At 38.1% G+C, this 16,961-nt stretch overlaps 1 protein-coding gene across 1 annotated transcript; it reads left to right on the top strand.

Moving 5' to 3' along the window:
- The first annotated feature begins 8,325 nt into the window (after positions 1–8,325).
- On the top strand, positions 8,326–11,207 carry LOC127416843 (rhombotin-2-like). Its single transcript, XM_051656416.1, has 3 exons — positions 8,326–8,391; positions 9,512–9,727; positions 10,084–11,207. The coding sequence occupies exons 1-3, from the start codon at positions 8,351–8,353 to the stop codon at positions 10,304–10,306; spliced, it is 480 nt and encodes a 159-aa protein (XP_051512376.1). The 5' UTR covers positions 8,326–8,350; the 3' UTR covers positions 10,307–11,207.
- The last annotated feature ends 5,754 nt before the right edge of the window (positions 11,208–16,961 follow it).

Here is a 16,961-nt window from a genome sequence, read left to right as displayed (position 1 = left end):
TATCGCTTCAGAAGATATGTATTTACCCACTGGAGTCGTATGGAGTTATTTTTATACTGACTTTATGTGATTTTTGGAGATTCAAAGTTCTGGTCAACATTCACTTGCATTGTATGGACCTACAGAGCTGAGATATTCTTCTAAAAATCTTTGTTTGTGAGAAGAAAGAAAGTCATACATATCTGGGATGGCACAAGTTTGAGTAAATGATGAGAGAACTTTCATTTTTGGGTTGACTATTCCTTTAACTCCAAATTTCTGTCCACCCACCTGTCAGTTTGCATCTACACAAGAAACACAAGATGAGGTATTTGGGTGTTGAACCCAAATTATGTTATTGCTTATGGAAGGTACTTATTTATGCAAAAGAAGTTACTGTTTATTCTCTCACTGCATCTGTGCCTGTGTGATTGTACAGGAAAATGTATTGTGCGATTTGAAAGGGTATATACAGGTGAAGTGGGACACCTTCTGATCAGTTGTCCTTTGCGTTGTTTTTAAAATATGATCCAAATAAAAATAATCCCATATTGTAGCAATGGAAGAATATTTATATAATAAAATGATTAAGCTTAAGTGTCCCACTTTACCAAAATTCAGCCTAATTCAATGACAGACCACTGGCAAACAGAATTTTCCGTTGATATACTGTATATTTTAGAGTAAGGCGCCGGCTTCCTTCTGATTTCTTCTTTCTTTAAAGCATAATGGAGCAAACAATTTAAGGACAATATTAAATGGATAGTTCTGCCAAAAATGAGAATTCCCTTATTTACTCACCCTCATGCCATCCCAGGTGTGTATGGCTTTCTTTCTTCTGCAGAACACAAGCGAAGATTTTAAAAAGAATATCTCAACTCCGTAGGTCCATACAATGCAAGTGAATGGGTACAGAAATTCTGAACCTCCAAAATGCACATAAAGGTAGCATCAAGTAATCCGTAAGACTCCAGTGTTTAAATGTGCACTCAGTAATTTTTTACCCATTAAAAAAGGTTTAACTCCTAAAGAAATTAATTGTAATTTTGAAACATATGTATAAAATCATGACCTCTCACATGAGATGAGGACTCTAGTCAAATCAGTAACCTTATAAAAGCTGTTTTATTTTACATGGGGCAGGGGTGCCCTTATGGGGGCTGCCATTTTAGAATCACATGACCAGCTGAATACTACACGCTTAATCTCAGTAACCATCTTGTTATTAGACACTTTCACTCATGGATTACATTCATCATGGCTGATTGTGAATAGTGAATTTCTACAATGGCATCTGTAACTGAAAACTACTGATTTTGAAAGATGCTGCATCCACACCACTAGGTGTCACTGTAAATCAAAGATGACACTAACAAAAAGTTACTGAATGCACCTTTAAATCCATATCTTCAGAAGCGATATGATATGTGTGGGTGAGAAACAGATCAATATTAAAGTCCTTTTTTTTGCTATAAATTGTTCTCCCTGCCCAGTAGGTGGTGATATGCACAAAGAATGTGAATCGCCAAAAACAAAAGAAGAAGAACTCTTAGGAGAGAAGAGCACTTAAAAGGGCTGGAGTTCTGGCACACCATTCACTTGCAATGTATGGACCTACAGAGCTGAGATACTCTTCTAAAAATCTTTGTCTGAGCTCAGCAGAAGAAAGAAAGTCATACACATCTGGGATGGCATGAGGGTGATGATGAGATCATTTTCTTTTTTAGGTGAACTATCCCTTTATTGCAGTGAGAAGCATTAGTTTTGTTTGACAAATACAGGAAGCAGTTAACATGGTTGCTCTGCTCTTTGATAGCACTGTTCTATTGAAAGGGTGTTTTCTTTCAAGAATAATACTGATTAGAGGAATATCCCATAGGGGAATGAAGCTCCCTTTCAACGAGCGACTAATTTCTGCTCCTTGTTGTGGTAACTCATGGGCAGTCCTCCACACAAACATTTAAAGTCCTTCAATACAGTACACCAATGTGCTGTAGAGTGGATTCTCCTTTAATCACAGATCATTGAAGAAGGAAAAAAAAACAAAAAAAAAACAGTCACAACAACGAATGAATAAGTCCAAACAACATTGTTCACACAAGCTTCTCAGAAAGCAGCCAACAATAGTTAAAGCTGAGATGAGAATGGAAGCAGTAGCCTGCTGTTACAGAGTATAAACTGTGTGCTATCAGGGAGTCAACAATACACCCAGGCCCTCTCCTTACAGGAAAATAGGCCTTACTGTGATTGCTGCTTGATGGATCACTTCTCTAGTAGGCCACAACACTGCTTGGACCATAAATAAAACAGAACATGTCCCCATGTGATCATGTTGATCCAACATATACAGTAAGAGGGAGGTCTATGGATGTGTCTCAATTTTTCCATGCATGTTCAATGGTAAGCGAACAGTCAATGGAATGGCATTTCCTATTTAACAAAGTGCAACATTTAAAAATGCTTTGAGAACTTAGAGTCATGTCTAGAAGGTAAACATCTGGCTGGGGAAAGTCTCGCAAGCAACGTACACTGTGTAAATTGTGTTGGATTTGGACTCCCACAAACAAAAAAAAAAAACCTACACCTAACTGTAACCTTAACTAGGGATGGGTATTTAGAGTAATTTTGTATTCAAGTGCTCTACATAAAAAAAAGAATAATCGATTACTTTAAGAATTTAAGTTCAACCTTCAACTTTTGAACCTGTTTTTCTGAGTTGTAATGGCATTATTTACACGGGAGGAGTTTCATTGTTGTCCGTGGCAAGCAAAGGCACAAAGAAAAATGAAAATGCAGTACTCGAGTGGTGTTTTTACTAGTCGAATATTTAAAGCTGAATGAGTATTCGATTAATCGATTACTTGTGCACATTCATAACTTTAACTTTACCTCTTAATCTAACTCTAACCTTAGTAAAAGCAAATAAGACTCTCACAAGACTTTCCCAGCTGGACTGTTACCTTTTAGACACAGACAGAGTTTAGTTTCATGATACTGTAAGTAGCAATTATAATAATTCATATGACAGACACAATGGGGAGACAATAGACCCTTTTCTCAGACTGTGATGATGCATTTCTGCCTTAATTTAACTTTTATAAGTTTTCAGTTTTTATTTTTATTTTTATTTAATGTACATTTATATCACTAGAATCTGTGTTATATTACCCTGGTATTAATGTAAAAAATAATTACTGCTGTGATGACGTTAAAATACAATTGCTGAGAGATTGACAGTAAATTTGGCATTTTTCTCTCTCTGACTGCCATAATCTATCTCTCTCTATTTTCTTCCTCTTTTGAAAAGTCATGGAAATGCAACAGTGGATTTTTTTTTCTTTTGCTATTGGAGCAAATGGAAATGCAAAAGTAATATTCGCTAGTGTATCCCTTTCAACGCTATAGAAGTTTACCCTGCTATCCACAGTTTTTCTGACCAACCACTGGGTGCCGCCATGATGTTTCTAATTGTCTTTTTTGTATTTCTGGTCTCAAGACGCCAAGTAAAAACTGCCAAAACGAGCGATCCAGAGGAGAACGACATCCATTTAAGTGTTACCTGGTGTAAAAATGAATTTCAGGCTCAAGTTGTGCCATTGTTGGCTGTCATAACAACTCAAAATAATTAATGATATCAACGTAACTAACCTCTGACCATCGCTTCATGTCATCTACACACTCAGGTGAGGCACTGTCTATAAAAAAAACGATCATCTGTACTCTGTGAAGTATCGGCATGTTTTTTGACAACTTTTACAAACATAACACCTTAAACATTACATTATCTGCTAAAAATATACGCCAATACAAGTGAAAACACTGGAGACCGGAAATTGAAAACATTCGAATCATGGAACACTTTCACATTCAGGAAAAAGGTGGATAGACCTTATTCACGCTAGCGCCATCTTTGATTTTTTAAAATGAATGACAATGAGGCAGTGAGGGATAGATTTACAGTCTCTTTAATGGGCTGTACTGCAGTTTAAAATGTTTTTTTTTTTGTGTGTGTGTGGATTTTTTCACCCAATTTGGAATGCCCAATTCCCAGTGTGCTTTTAAGTCCTCGTGGTCGCGTAGTGATTTGCCTCAATCCAGGTGGTGGAGGATGAATCCCAGTTGCCTCCGCGTCTGAGACCATCAACCCGCGCATCTTATCACGTGGCTTGTTGAGTGCATTGCCGCGGCATCCGCGCTCAACTCACCACGCGCCCCACCGAGAATGAACCATATTATAGGATCACGAGGAGGTTATGCCATGTGACTCTACCCTCATCATACCCTGGTATTCGAACTAGCGAACTAGCGAACTCTAGGGGTGGTAGCCTGTGTCTTTTACCACTGAGCTACCCAGGCCCCCTGTTTAAAATGTTTTTGATCATTCTGCAGAAACAATATTGATAAAACATCTGTCCAAGAACATTCAGTATACAAAGAACTACAGATAACATGAGTTGTGGAAAATCAGATATGATCTAGGAGCTTTATACGGCTTTGTATTACACAGTTCGTGCCACTGAAGAGATGGTAAGTCTATCCCTCACAGCCTCGTTGTCATTCCCATTAAAAATAAAATCAAAGATGGTGCTACTTCAACTTTCCAAACCTGGAAATCTTGAAAGGGTCCATAGTTTCAGATGAACAGAATGACTTTCATATTAGCATTTATAATCTTTAGATATTAAGTAGAAGGTTTTAGATGTTTTTCTACCTTTATGTGCTACAGATACCCTGTATGTCTCACATGTCATCAAATTGAAGTTGAAGTATAAAGCAGTCTACATGAAAAATTGAAAACATTAATATTTGAATTCTAATATACTTCCACAATACTGTGAGTATTGTTCTAACTGACATTATATCATTATAAGTAATTAGAAAATTCAAATCTGATTAACAAGATGGATCTTGTAAGCCCTGAGGTTCATTAGGGACTGTTACTGTGGCTTGTGGTTCTGTTTTCAGATTCCCATTCTCTGGAAAATATGCCATTTGAAATAACGTTTTTTTTTTTTTTTGCATTTCATTTGAAAAGGTTACTGGCCATAACCATAGTAGACATTTAGGGACCACCATAACTGCATGCTTTCCCCCTGATATTCTGATTACTGGTCAACCAGGAAGGGCTTTTCAGTGGTTGATTCTTAAATTTACCCCTAATTCTTAATACGCCGCAGCTCTGCAAAGTACTAATAGTTATTTATCATCATTACTAACCCTAAGCCATACCCTCAACTGTCATACTATTTCAGTCTCATTACAGGAAGCTTGGAATTAATTTACTTCTAATTTTATTAGAAAACCTCTGTAAATCACTCAGTTTTTGTGTATCACTCCTCAACAGAAACTTGTTCAGTTAGTTGAGTTTTACTAATTGCTGAAGTAATTCTCTCTAAAGAAAAACAGAAACGTTTTGCTCTGTCTTACAACACAGATTTCATAGAAGTTTTCAATTGGAATGGAGGCAGTATTAATGCCAGTATGACACATGATTCATAAGACCAATAGAATTTTTAAATAACAGCTAGTTGTGGTTAAATGTCACAAACTATCCCTAACCATTTTTGAAGGAAACCTACCCTGGGTTAAGAAAGGTTTTCCTGCCAAATAGATGAGCTGACAGTCTGTGGTTTCCATGGCATTGTCTCAAAAGCCATTCTGCTATCAAGGGGGGCCATCTGGAGTCATCCAACCAATCAGAGTCCAGCAGGGTGATCAAGTGAAACAAGTAGGAAGCCAATGTGGCTCATACCACCCACTGCTAAGGTTCATCTGTGCTCATTTGCTGTACATCCTCTGGGTTTGCTGTGTCCAGTCCACAGAAAGCAGTTGGATGCCTTACACATGCAGTTCTAACTTTTATTGAACAACAACAAACTGCTGGAGCACACAACGAAATGTTTCAATTATGTTAAAATCTTGGTTAAATAGCCCTGCTCTTTTGGGAAATGTCTTTAGGAACAAGTACACAACAATAAAATAGTAATAAACAATTTGATTTGTGAGTGAGTATTCTTTTTTTCAACAAAGTGAACAAGAAATTACCATCTAGTTGTGAAGTGTTATCAGTAAAGATGATTTTTATTCACTTGGCAGATGCATTTAACCAAAGCAGCTTAGTTACATTTCATCAGTACACATGTCTTCTGTTATTCGAATCCATGACCTCTACGTGTTTTAAAGCCAGTGCTCTAGTTTACCAGTTGAGCCACAGGAACTACAAAAACTGATGCTCTCCCGACTATTTGGGTCTCTTTTGTTTTATTTTAATATTTAAAAGAAACATTTACAGCGAAGCTAATACAAGTGAATTAATACGATTTTATACATTCTGCCACTTAAATAATGAACAAAATTACATAAAAAATCTGGCCACTCAAAATATGTTTTTTCCACTCTCAACTGGTCATTTACATATACGTATAAGGATGAAATGTAGTTTGCTTCAGCTGCTCCAGTTGTGAATCAGAATAGTGAAATCCTTGCTAAAAGGCAATCATTGACCTCAAAAGGTTATTGTGCTCAAGGGCCAGATTTGCATAGATGCAGCCACCTTTTGGCTCCAATACTGAGTTGGATACTTATAAGCATTGCCATTATGAGTTTTGGGTCCCATTCAGTGTCCTTAAAGCCTCTGCCGCAGTTAAGCAGTGTTTTATCGCCAGCGCCAGTACTGTAGTTGACACTCCTCAAGCTCTGGCAGGAGATAAGAGGAGTTTTCTCCAATGACATCAAGCAGAAATGGTGTGAGCTGATAGATCAGGGGTAAATGGTTCAAAGGGGCCATTTGCTGTCCTTGTTAGCTCCATGATAATTACAATGTGTTTTCAGTACAACTATGACTTTACCAATAGTTGGTAAAAGCATTGCTGCTGTGTCAGCTGTGATGTGGTGTGGTGCACACAGTAAATCCAAAATCAATGTTCTCATTCAGTGTAGTGAGATATGATACCATGCAGCAATTTGTTCCATCTCTCAATTTACATTCAGTGGGGTAAAGTCTGAGACCACACTGAAAATATGGATTTTTTTTTTCTTCGAACAAAAACCTGGAATTAAGCAGAAAATCTAATTTATATAAAAGAAAGGGTATTGTGAGAAATGAAGAAGACATTTAAGATTCTGCACTACTTCTTGGTCAGTTTTGTGACATTGACCATGCTAACTCCTTTGTACAACAGGTCAGATTTCCTTGCTTTCATTGAAGCACAAGATGCTCTTTGGAACATTGTCAGTTTGTGCTGGGATAACATGGATCATCAGGTTTGGCACACACTTGTAAAGTCCATGCCAGCTCCAGTGCATGCAAAAGGGACATATCAAATCTACTACATAAATCTGAAATTCATTCGTTTTTACATAAAAATAAAACCTTTGAAAATAGGCCATTTTCTTAGATGATTTCTTAGTGATTTACAATATAATAGGTGCTATCTATTGCGTTTTTACAATCGCCTAAGCAGACAACTAAGTGATAGTTTATTTACAAAATTAAAGAAGACAGGAATTCTGTTTGGTCACTTCCTGAGCTCATGTGAAAGAATTATTTTTGCATTAATCAACTGTGTGATAGCGTTTTGATGCATTGTGTCCTTTAACATATTTTCAATGCATCCATTAAGTTGTTCCCATACATCTTTATTGCTCGGACAGTTTATTAGTTCTCATTAGTTCGACCTCGGTTACGTATCCTATTTGATATGAAGAGTTTATCACTGTGCTCGTGACCCTTTGAGTCACGACGAGTCCCCGGGTTTTATAACTGACTGGTGACTAGCGGCATGTAGGAGCGCTATTTCCTGTCATTGTCGAGCGGTCGTGAGCAGGAAGTCGGAAAAGAAAGCAGAGACTGAGGGGGCAGGGCCATTTAAAAATACCTGGTGCCTTACAATAACAGGACCACAGACAGCAACCCTTACAGTGACGTCGCGCAGTGGAGATACAATGCTTGATGTAAATTCTAGCTATATTTATTATGCAGTTGCTCTGTGCTCTGGAGTCGCTACTAATTAAACAACGTGGTTGGGGAACATCTGCCTGTCACCACTTCTCATTCATAAACAACATATACTATGAGGACTGAGTGCATGGAGACAGAAATATAATGTAACGCAAAAGAAGCGACATTCTGCGTATGTGGATGCACTTGGACGACGAGCATGCTTGGAATTTGGCGTACATTTTTTTGACGTCTTCAGTATACCAAAAGGCAGGTGCATTTTTGCGCACGCTTGAATTGCTTTTGTAACGTAGTTCATTTTGCAGGACACCGATGTTATTTCAGTTGTAAGCACCACAGACGGCGAGTGTGGGGCATATTTGACGACTAAGTGCGCATATCAGATGCATATTCCTGAACGACTTATTTAATATGGCATCTACAATTGAGAGGAAGACGTTGGAAGCGAACGAGTAAGTAAGCTATTGTATATCTATTATTTACTTGTGTTTGCATTTATTTATTTTGTTTGATTGTAGGAGACAACAATTAGACAGTCAAAATACGCGGACTGCGTATGTGCAGTGGTCTCTAAGTTTGTGACTTTAAAGTGATAGTTCAACAAAAATGAAAATTCTTTCATTATTTACCCACCTTCATGACATCCCAGATGTGTATGACTTTCCTTATTTTGCTGAACACAAATGAAGATTTTATACGTATATCTCAGCTCTGTTGGTCCATTCAATGCAAGTGAATGGTGGCCAGAACTTTGAAGCTCCAAAAAGGACATAAAGGCAGCATAAAAGTAATGAATATGACTCCAGTGGTCTAATCCATGTCTTCTGAAGACATTCTCAATAATTAAGTCCTTTTCTACTATAATTTTTCCTCCCTGCATGCCCAGCAATGCACGAAGAATGCAATTTGCCAAAAACAAAAGAAGAATATGAAAGTGGAAGTGGAGATTTACTGTAAAAAGGGACTTAAATATTGATCTGTTTCTCATTCACACCTGTCAAATGCTTCTAAAGACAAGGATTTAATGACTGGAGTCATATGAATTACTTGTATGCTGCCTTTATATGCTTTTTGGAGTTTCATTGAATGGACTTTCAGAGCTGAGATTTTCTCCTAAAAATCTTTATTTGTGTTCAGCAAATGAAAGGAAGTCATGAGGGTGAGTAAATGAGAGAATCTGGGTGAAATATCCCTTTAAACAGACACAGCACAGACCAATAAACAGTGATTCGACATCTAGTAGCATTATTCCTTTTTTTAACCAAATGAGTTTTATCTGAATCTTTTAGTTTAGTCTTAATTTAAAATGAACTCTGTGCATTGGCACCTCATTTGCCTACCGCACTTTACTCTTCTTTTTTTCCTTGGGAAATGTAGGCCATATATCCAAAACAAAATATTAAATAATATAAAAACTAGTCCATCCGTTTGGCAGCATCAGTTTTAGAAGTATGGAATACAGAGCAGGTTGAGTTTTTTTTTTCCCCCCAGTAAAGCATGTAGTAGTGCTCTCTGTTGTTCAAAAAGGTGTAGCACACTGAAAATACATTGTAACCAAATGCTAAATTGCAGGGAACCAGTTGACGAGGTGCTTCAGATGCCCCCATCATTGCTGATGTGTGGCGGCTGTCAGCAGAGCATTGGGGACCGTTTCTTCCTCAAGGCCATAGAGCAGTACTGGCATGAGGACTGCCTGAGCTGTGACCTCTGCGGCTGCCGCTTAGGGGAGGTGGGCCGCAGGCTGTACTACAAACTTGGCAGGAAGCTGTGCAGGAGAGACTACCTCAGGTGAGACTGGCAAAAAGAGATTGATAACATTATGAGTTATCATAATATAATTTTTAATAACATTTGAGAATAGCAATTTGTAAATAAATAAAAACACCATGTTTTCAAACATTTAGTTGCATAAATAATTCTGCAACTAATAATTTAGTTGCTTAAGGGTTTGGATTAGGAGCATGCATACATGTCTATTCTTTTTCAGATAAGCTATTTTCATAAACCAGTTACTTTGGACTAAGGTTTTAATCCTTTTTATTCTTCAACCATCAGCTTTTGAACTACATACACAGAGATCTTGAGTGGTTGTCCAATACCCCTTTTATATTTCACAGCTCAATTTATATTTTTCTTCTCTGCAGACTGTTTGGTCAGGATGGGCTCTGCGCTTCTTGTGAAAAGAGGATCCGGGCCTTTGAAATGACCATGCGTGTCCGAGACAAAGTGTACCACCTGGAATGCTTCAAATGTGCTGCCTGTCAGAAACACTTCTGTGTAGGGGATCGCTACCTGCTCATCAATTCGGACATTGTGTGTGAGCAGGACATTTTCGAGTGGACCAAACTTAATGGAAGCATGGTGTAGTTTTCTCCTAAATCATAAACAACCTTTTAGCATCTGCAACAAACCATTTATTCAATCAATTCCAATTTTTACTGAAAACAAAGGGGAGAGGGGATATCTCTCTGGCTCAAGGAGCAACCACCATGAACATTTTATGAATTATATATTTTTCTTCTTATTTTTAAAAACATTTTTTTTAATTATTATTATTCTAGCATGGGAAAATTGCCACGAGCAACCACCATGAACATTTTATGAATTATATATTTGTATTCTTATTTTAATTTTTTTTTTTATCATTTATTTTTTATTTTTTATTCTAGCATGGGGAAATTGCCACAAGCAACCACCATGAACATTTTATGAATTATATATTTTTCTTCTTTGTTTTTTGTTTTTTTGTTATTCTAACTTGGGGAAATTGCCACAAGCAATATAAAATTCTTTTTCTAGTCGTGTAAGTTGAAAGTTAGATAAAAAAGTGTTATTTTTGTGAAGTAGCACAATTCTGAGTTCTTAGAGTGTTAATAAACAAATTTACTCATGTTTTTTTTTTTTTTTCTTTCAAAAACAAACTGATGTGAGGCAGTCAGGCAGAATAGATCCAATGGTTCTTCCTCACACCTTACATACTGAAAGGGAAAGATACTCACTGATAACATCAGCAACAACATAATAACAGCAATAACTTAGTTAAAATAAGTAATAAATGCAAGAAATGCTATTTTTCTACCTTGGTCTAATTAAAAATATACAATTAAGAGATGCATGTGTCCTGGGTTCATGAAATAAAAGCCCCAAAACAATTAAAAAGATGGAGTCTGGGTAATCACAAAGCACTATGATTAAGGAAGTCTCAATCATAAGTTTCATGGTCCAATAAACAGTTCTCTATAATGGTCAATTTTTTGTTTTTGTTTTTTTGTTTACATTAAGATCTATTTTATTACCTGATCTGACCTGATGTTAATGTCTAACCTCATGCATTCATATTTAATAATGTTTTGATAATAAAACCTGTTATAGTGATAATATAACCCATTTAGATGTTACCACACATTTTTAGGTAATCTGACAAAGTATTTTAACAATGAAATGTATGTTCCATGTTCTTTTCATGTTAACTTCAGATTCAAGCTTCTGAAAATCCCCCAAAACCAATTATATTATTTTGGGCATTATGAAATGCACTAAAAGTCAAACAGTGATCTTAACTTTGCTTTTAGAAACAGCTGGAGTCCCAAGTTAATAAATCAAGTCATTAGGCTGAATGATGAAAAACAAGCGTCCAATGGTAAGTGCAGCTTTTGACCTTCAAAACCTTTTTTTTTACACCATTGTTTTTCACACCTGACCACATGTGACTCGATGCAGATTTGAAGACTTTAAATTTGAAGCTGAAGTCAGTTTACAGAAATAAACTCCAGCATCATAGATGCTCTTCCTAATTTAAAGGCAGAAATGAGAAGAATTGGTCAGATACTATCTAATCAAAGCCAGATTAAGGCTAGATGCTAAAGAGAGAATGTCCTCGGAGGGGGTCACGTGACGCCATGCAAGAAGCAGACGTGTGAGCGACGAGCTCTGCGCTCTTTGCTAAATTTTTAATTATTTTTATGTCATAATCTGGTGAAATTTGATTCACCCAGTTACACATTTGCTCTTTGAGGCAAAACATGGCAAAGAAGTCAAAATCTTCGGGCTCTGGAGACATTAAAAGACACTTACGTGTTCACGATGAAAGCCCCGACAGGCCTACAGACCGGGGACTCGATTTGGATGGCGTGGCAGGAGAGGAGGTCCAGAGTCAGTTGTCCAACATGTCGGTGGTGTTGACGAAGTTTCTTGCTGACTTGGAGGATCTCGCTGTAATACGTTGATCGATTACGGCATTGGAAATAAAATTCTCTGAGATAGTTACAAGAGTGACTGATGTTGAGAGACGAATCGATTTCTGGAATCTTCGGAGAGGGAATTAACCGCTAATCCGCCCGTGACCAAAGTTGATTTGGAACATCTCCTTGAAAAGCTTGAAGATCTTGAGAATAGAAGCCGCAGGAATAACATTCGAATTGTTGGAATTCCTGAGCATGAGGAGGGCAGAGATATGGTGAAATTCCTAGACGAGCTTTTCCTGAGTCTGCTCGACATAGCAGGCCACAAGCTGGAAATCGAGCGAGCTCACAGAGTCCCAGCTCACAGATTTGCTTAGGGAGACAGGTCTCGATCGATTCTGGACAGATTTCTGAGATCATCCGATAAAGATCTTGTGTTGCGCCAGGCGAGGAGCAAAGGGAAGCTTTCTTGGAAGAACCATAATATTTTCTTGTTCCCGGACTTTGCAAGTTTGACAAGAGAGAAACACGATCGGTTCAAGGAATGTAAGAAACTCTTACATCAGTGAAAGATCACTTTTGCTCTGATGTTTCCGGCCAAACTGAGAATAGAAATGAAGATCGGTCGCAAAGTATTTACATGTCCCAATCAGGCAATGTCTTTTATTGAATCAATGGGTGAGTAAACCATTGGGTGTTTCTCATGTGAGTGGGTCGACTCGCTGTACTTGCTCTGGCTTTTGAGGAAGCTGGGCATCATTTTGGTTTCTTTTTGCTTTTTGCATTGGCTCAGCCGAGCGGCTGGAGCTTGTTTTGTGAATAACACTTTTCCTTAAAGAAACTTTTGCATTGACGAAAGATTACATTTGCATTGAAGTTCCCGGCCAGTTTGAGAGTGGACACTACGGATGACCGCAAAATATCTACATGCTCACACAAAGGATGTCTTTTATAAAGTTGACGGATTGTGTAAGTCATGGTATATACTTTTATGCGGCCTCTGAGTGAATTGACTCGACCATCTGGGGAACCGAGATGCCGGTTTTGTTTCTTTTTGTATTGGTTCTGCCTAGCGGCTGAAGCTTGTTCTATTGAATAACACTCCTTCGGAACAGCTGTGGATTAATCTGTTCATTCTTTGTGCTTATTCCTCCTGCTGGCTGGAGTTTGTTTTGTTGAGTATTTTTACAGGACATTGGAATGATTACGTTATCCATTGAACTCATAACAGCCGGCTCACTGAACATATCTGAACAGTTTCATATCAGCTGGAATTTGTTTTGTGGAAGATCACACCTTTGAGACAGTTCTGTGAATGAATCTACACGTTCTTTGTGTTCATTCTTCCTATTGGCTGGGGTTTATTTTACAAAGTATTTTCTGTTATGTCATTTTGCCTCACAAATTTGCGAGGCAAAATTGAGCAAACCGATGGCAAAGTTGTCGTGGGGTCTCGTGGGCATTCAAGGACCTTTTGAATTTAGAGGGATTGTCGCCGGTTGGCGCTTTCGTGCACGGGGTTAATGCGCATGTTTTTCTTTTTTCTGTTTGTTTTGTTCGGGAGGAAGTTCGGGGTTTGATTGTTTCACTAATGGGGAATGTGGTCTGTATAATATTGTTTTTGACACACAATTGATTTTTTCTACTATATCCAAATGTCAGATGTTAATATGAGTGTACTATCTCTCTCCACATGGAATGTGAATGGGTTGGGGCACCCCATAAAAAGAAGGAAGGTTATTACTTTTCTTAAGCGTTAGAAATATGATATAGTGTTTCTTCAAGAAACACATCTCTCCCCGCAGGAAGCTGAAAAATTTGGGAAGATATGGGGTGGACATGTTTTCTTTAGTGCTGGCTCAAGTAAGAGCCAGGGAGTCATTATATTGATTAAAAAACATCTACAATTCAAATGTCTCAAACAGACTAAAGATAAATTAGGGAAAGTCATTATTGTTCTAGCTGAAATTCAAGGGCAAAGGTTGATTTTGGCTAATATTTACGCACCTAATGCTGATGATCAGGGCTTTTTATAGATATTGAAGGGATGCTGCAAACCGCTGGCACCCCTCATAATATAATTTTGGGAGGAGACTTTAATCTTTTGATGGACTCAGTCATTGATCATAGTGAAGCAAAAGTGTGCAAACCCCCTAGAGCAACATTGACGCTTCACAGGATGTGTAAAAATCTTGGTCTTACGGATATTTGGAGACTTTTGAACCCATCTGGCAGGGACTATACATTTTTTTCATCAGTCCATAAGATTTATTCTAGAATAGATTTTTTTTTTTTTTAATATCCAAATCCCTCATTTCATCTGTTGTTGATTGTTGAGTTGGAAACATCTTAGTCTTAGATCATGCCCTGGTGAGTTTAGAGATGTTGCCATATACAGAGAAAATGAAATCATATAGTCGGCACCTTAATGTGTGCCTTTTGCAAAATCCTGATTTCCAACAAATGTTAAAGACTGAAATCAATGTTTATATGGAGACCAACTGGTCCTCGGTATCCTCTGTGGGCATGGCTTGGGAGGCACTTAAGGCGGTTCTTAGGGGTCGGATCATAGAGTATGCCTCATTCACCAAAAAATCCAAAGCACGAGAACTCATGGAGTTGGAAGAGAATATTAAAAGTGCAGAGGCAGAGCTGAAGTGCCGTATGTCAGCTGATGACCTCAGAGAATTGACCTGATTGAAATATAAATATAATACTATTTTGTCACGGAAAGTGGAGTTTTGGTTATTCAGAGCAAGACAGTCATACTTTGAGTCGAGTGACAAAGCAGGGAAGCTTTTGGCTAGATATATAAAGCAGAGAGAGTCTCTTTCTATAATTCCCTCAGTGAAATGTGCTGGTGGTGAAATTTTTACCTCAGCCATTGATATTAATAATGCCTTAAAAGAATTCTGTATTGATCTTTATAGTTCCACGTCTTCGTCTACTGATGAAGATATTAGAAACTTTGTGGAACAATTAGATCTTCCTAAACTGACGATTGAGCAAAAAAACTCTCTTGATTCGGAGATAACCATGGAGGAGCTTGACGAGGTAATTAAGTCCCTACCTACTGGCAAGGCTCCGGGGCCAGATGGTTTTGCCACAGAATTTTTTAGATCCTATGCTACAGAACTGGCTCCACTTTTGTTAGAAGTTTATACTGAATCATTAAAGAATGGAAAGCTTCCTCCAACCATGACACAATCAGTTTGATTCTTAAAAAGGACAAAAATCCAAGCGAGTGTAAAAGTTACCGTCCAATCTCCCTGATCCAACTAGATGTAAAAATTTTGTCAACAATTTTGGCTAATCGATTAAGTTATGACTTCTCTTATACATATAGATCAGGTGGGGTTTATTCGGGGCCGTAGCTCTTCTGATAACATCAGGCGTCTCATCAATATCATGTGTTCAGCAGCAAATGATCAGTCTCCGGTCGCTGCCATCTCACTTGATGCCGAAAAGGCATTTGATATGGTAGAATGGGATTATCTTTTTAAGATTTTGGAAATGTATGGGTTCGGGAGTACATTTATTGGTTGGATTACGTTACTTTGTAGACACCCTGTAGCAGCGGTACAAACAAATGGATTAATTTCAGATTATTTTACTCTGAATAGGGGCACTCAGCAGGGCTGCCCTCTTTCCCCATTATTGTTCTGTCTTGCCCTTGAACCATTAGCAGCCGCGATAAGAAAGGAGGATGATTCTCCAGGGGTGATGGCGGGAGGCATGGTGCATAAGCTTCTGCTTTATACAGATTATATTTTATTATTTGTCTCTGAACCTACTAGATCTATGCCTTGCCTCCACAGAATTATTAATTCCTTTTCCAAGTTCTCAGGATATCAAAGTCAGTTGGTCTAAATCCGAAGCTTTGGCTCTGACAGCGTACTGTCCAGTAACGGCTTTCCAGCTGGGTGCCTTCCAGTGGCCCAAACAGGGCATTAAGTATTTGGGGATTTTATTCCCAGCAAATTTGTCTGATTTAGTTAGTGTTAATTTTGACCCTTTAATAAAAAGATTTTCGAGCGATGTGGGCAGGTGGGCTTCATTACATTTATCGATGATTGGGAAGGTTAATGTTATTAAAATGAACTATATTCCAAAATTCAACTACCTGCTACAGTCTCTCCCTGTAGATATCCCCCTCTCTTATTTCAAGCAATTTGATAGCATAGCAAAGTCCTTCATTTGGAATGGTAAACATCCCAGATTGCATTTTAATAAGTTATATAGGCTGATTGACAAGGAGGGCTAGGCCTACCCAAGATTTTGTTTTATTACTATGCATTCAGTCTCAGACATTTGGCTCATTGGTCACTTCCACCTGAGAGAGCCCCTCCCTGGTTTGTTATTGAACAGGCAGTTCTTGCCCCTATTTCGCCATTACAAAGCATGTCTATCAAACTAATCGGAAAAGTTAAGTTACACCCCATTATTTCGCATGTACACTCGGTATGGACTAAAGTGTCCAGATTGTTTAAATTGGACACTTATTTAAATGTTGCCTAGAGCATGTGGCAGAACACAAGATTGTGTATTGGCAAGTCCCCTTTCTGCTGGCCAGAGTGGATTATGAGGGGGGTTGCTACATTCCGTGACCTATATGAAAGTGGAGTGTTGAGATCATTTGAAAACTTGGTCCAACATTTTGGGATCCCCAGACCTCAGTTTTATAGGTATTTACAACTGCGCCACCTGCTTTGTACTATTTTTGAGAGTAGCACACACCCCCCTAAGGAGGCAGATGCTTTGGGAGAGGTGATTGTGGCTTTTGGAAAAGGTCATGAGGCATCAGTGTACTACTCCCTGTTAATTCAGAGTATGGGGGACGG

The sequence above is a fragment of the Myxocyprinus asiaticus genome, chromosome 26 (assembly GCF_019703515.2).
Source record: "Myxocyprinus asiaticus isolate MX2 ecotype Aquarium Trade chromosome 26, UBuf_Myxa_2, whole genome shotgun sequence".
Classification (NCBI taxonomy): domain Eukaryota; kingdom Metazoa; phylum Chordata; class Actinopteri; order Cypriniformes; family Catostomidae; genus Myxocyprinus; species Myxocyprinus asiaticus.
The sequence above is the reverse complement of the archived record's forward strand: the minus strand, read 5'-3'. Positions and strand labels throughout refer to the sequence as shown.

Excerpts from the sequence above, each read along its gene's own strand:
- LOC127416843 (XM_051656416.1), top strand. The coding sequence starts at position 8,351 with ATGGCATCTACAATTGAGAGGAAGACGTTGGAAGCGAACGA. Across the intron at positions 8,392-9,511 it reads AAGACGTTGGAAGCGAACGA|GGAACCAGTTGACGAGGTGC; the intron begins GTAAGTAAGCTA and ends GCTAAATTGCAG. Across the intron at positions 9,728-10,083 it reads TGCAGGAGAGACTACCTCAG|ACTGTTTGGTCAGGATGGGC; the intron begins GTGAGACTGGCA and ends TCTTCTCTGCAG.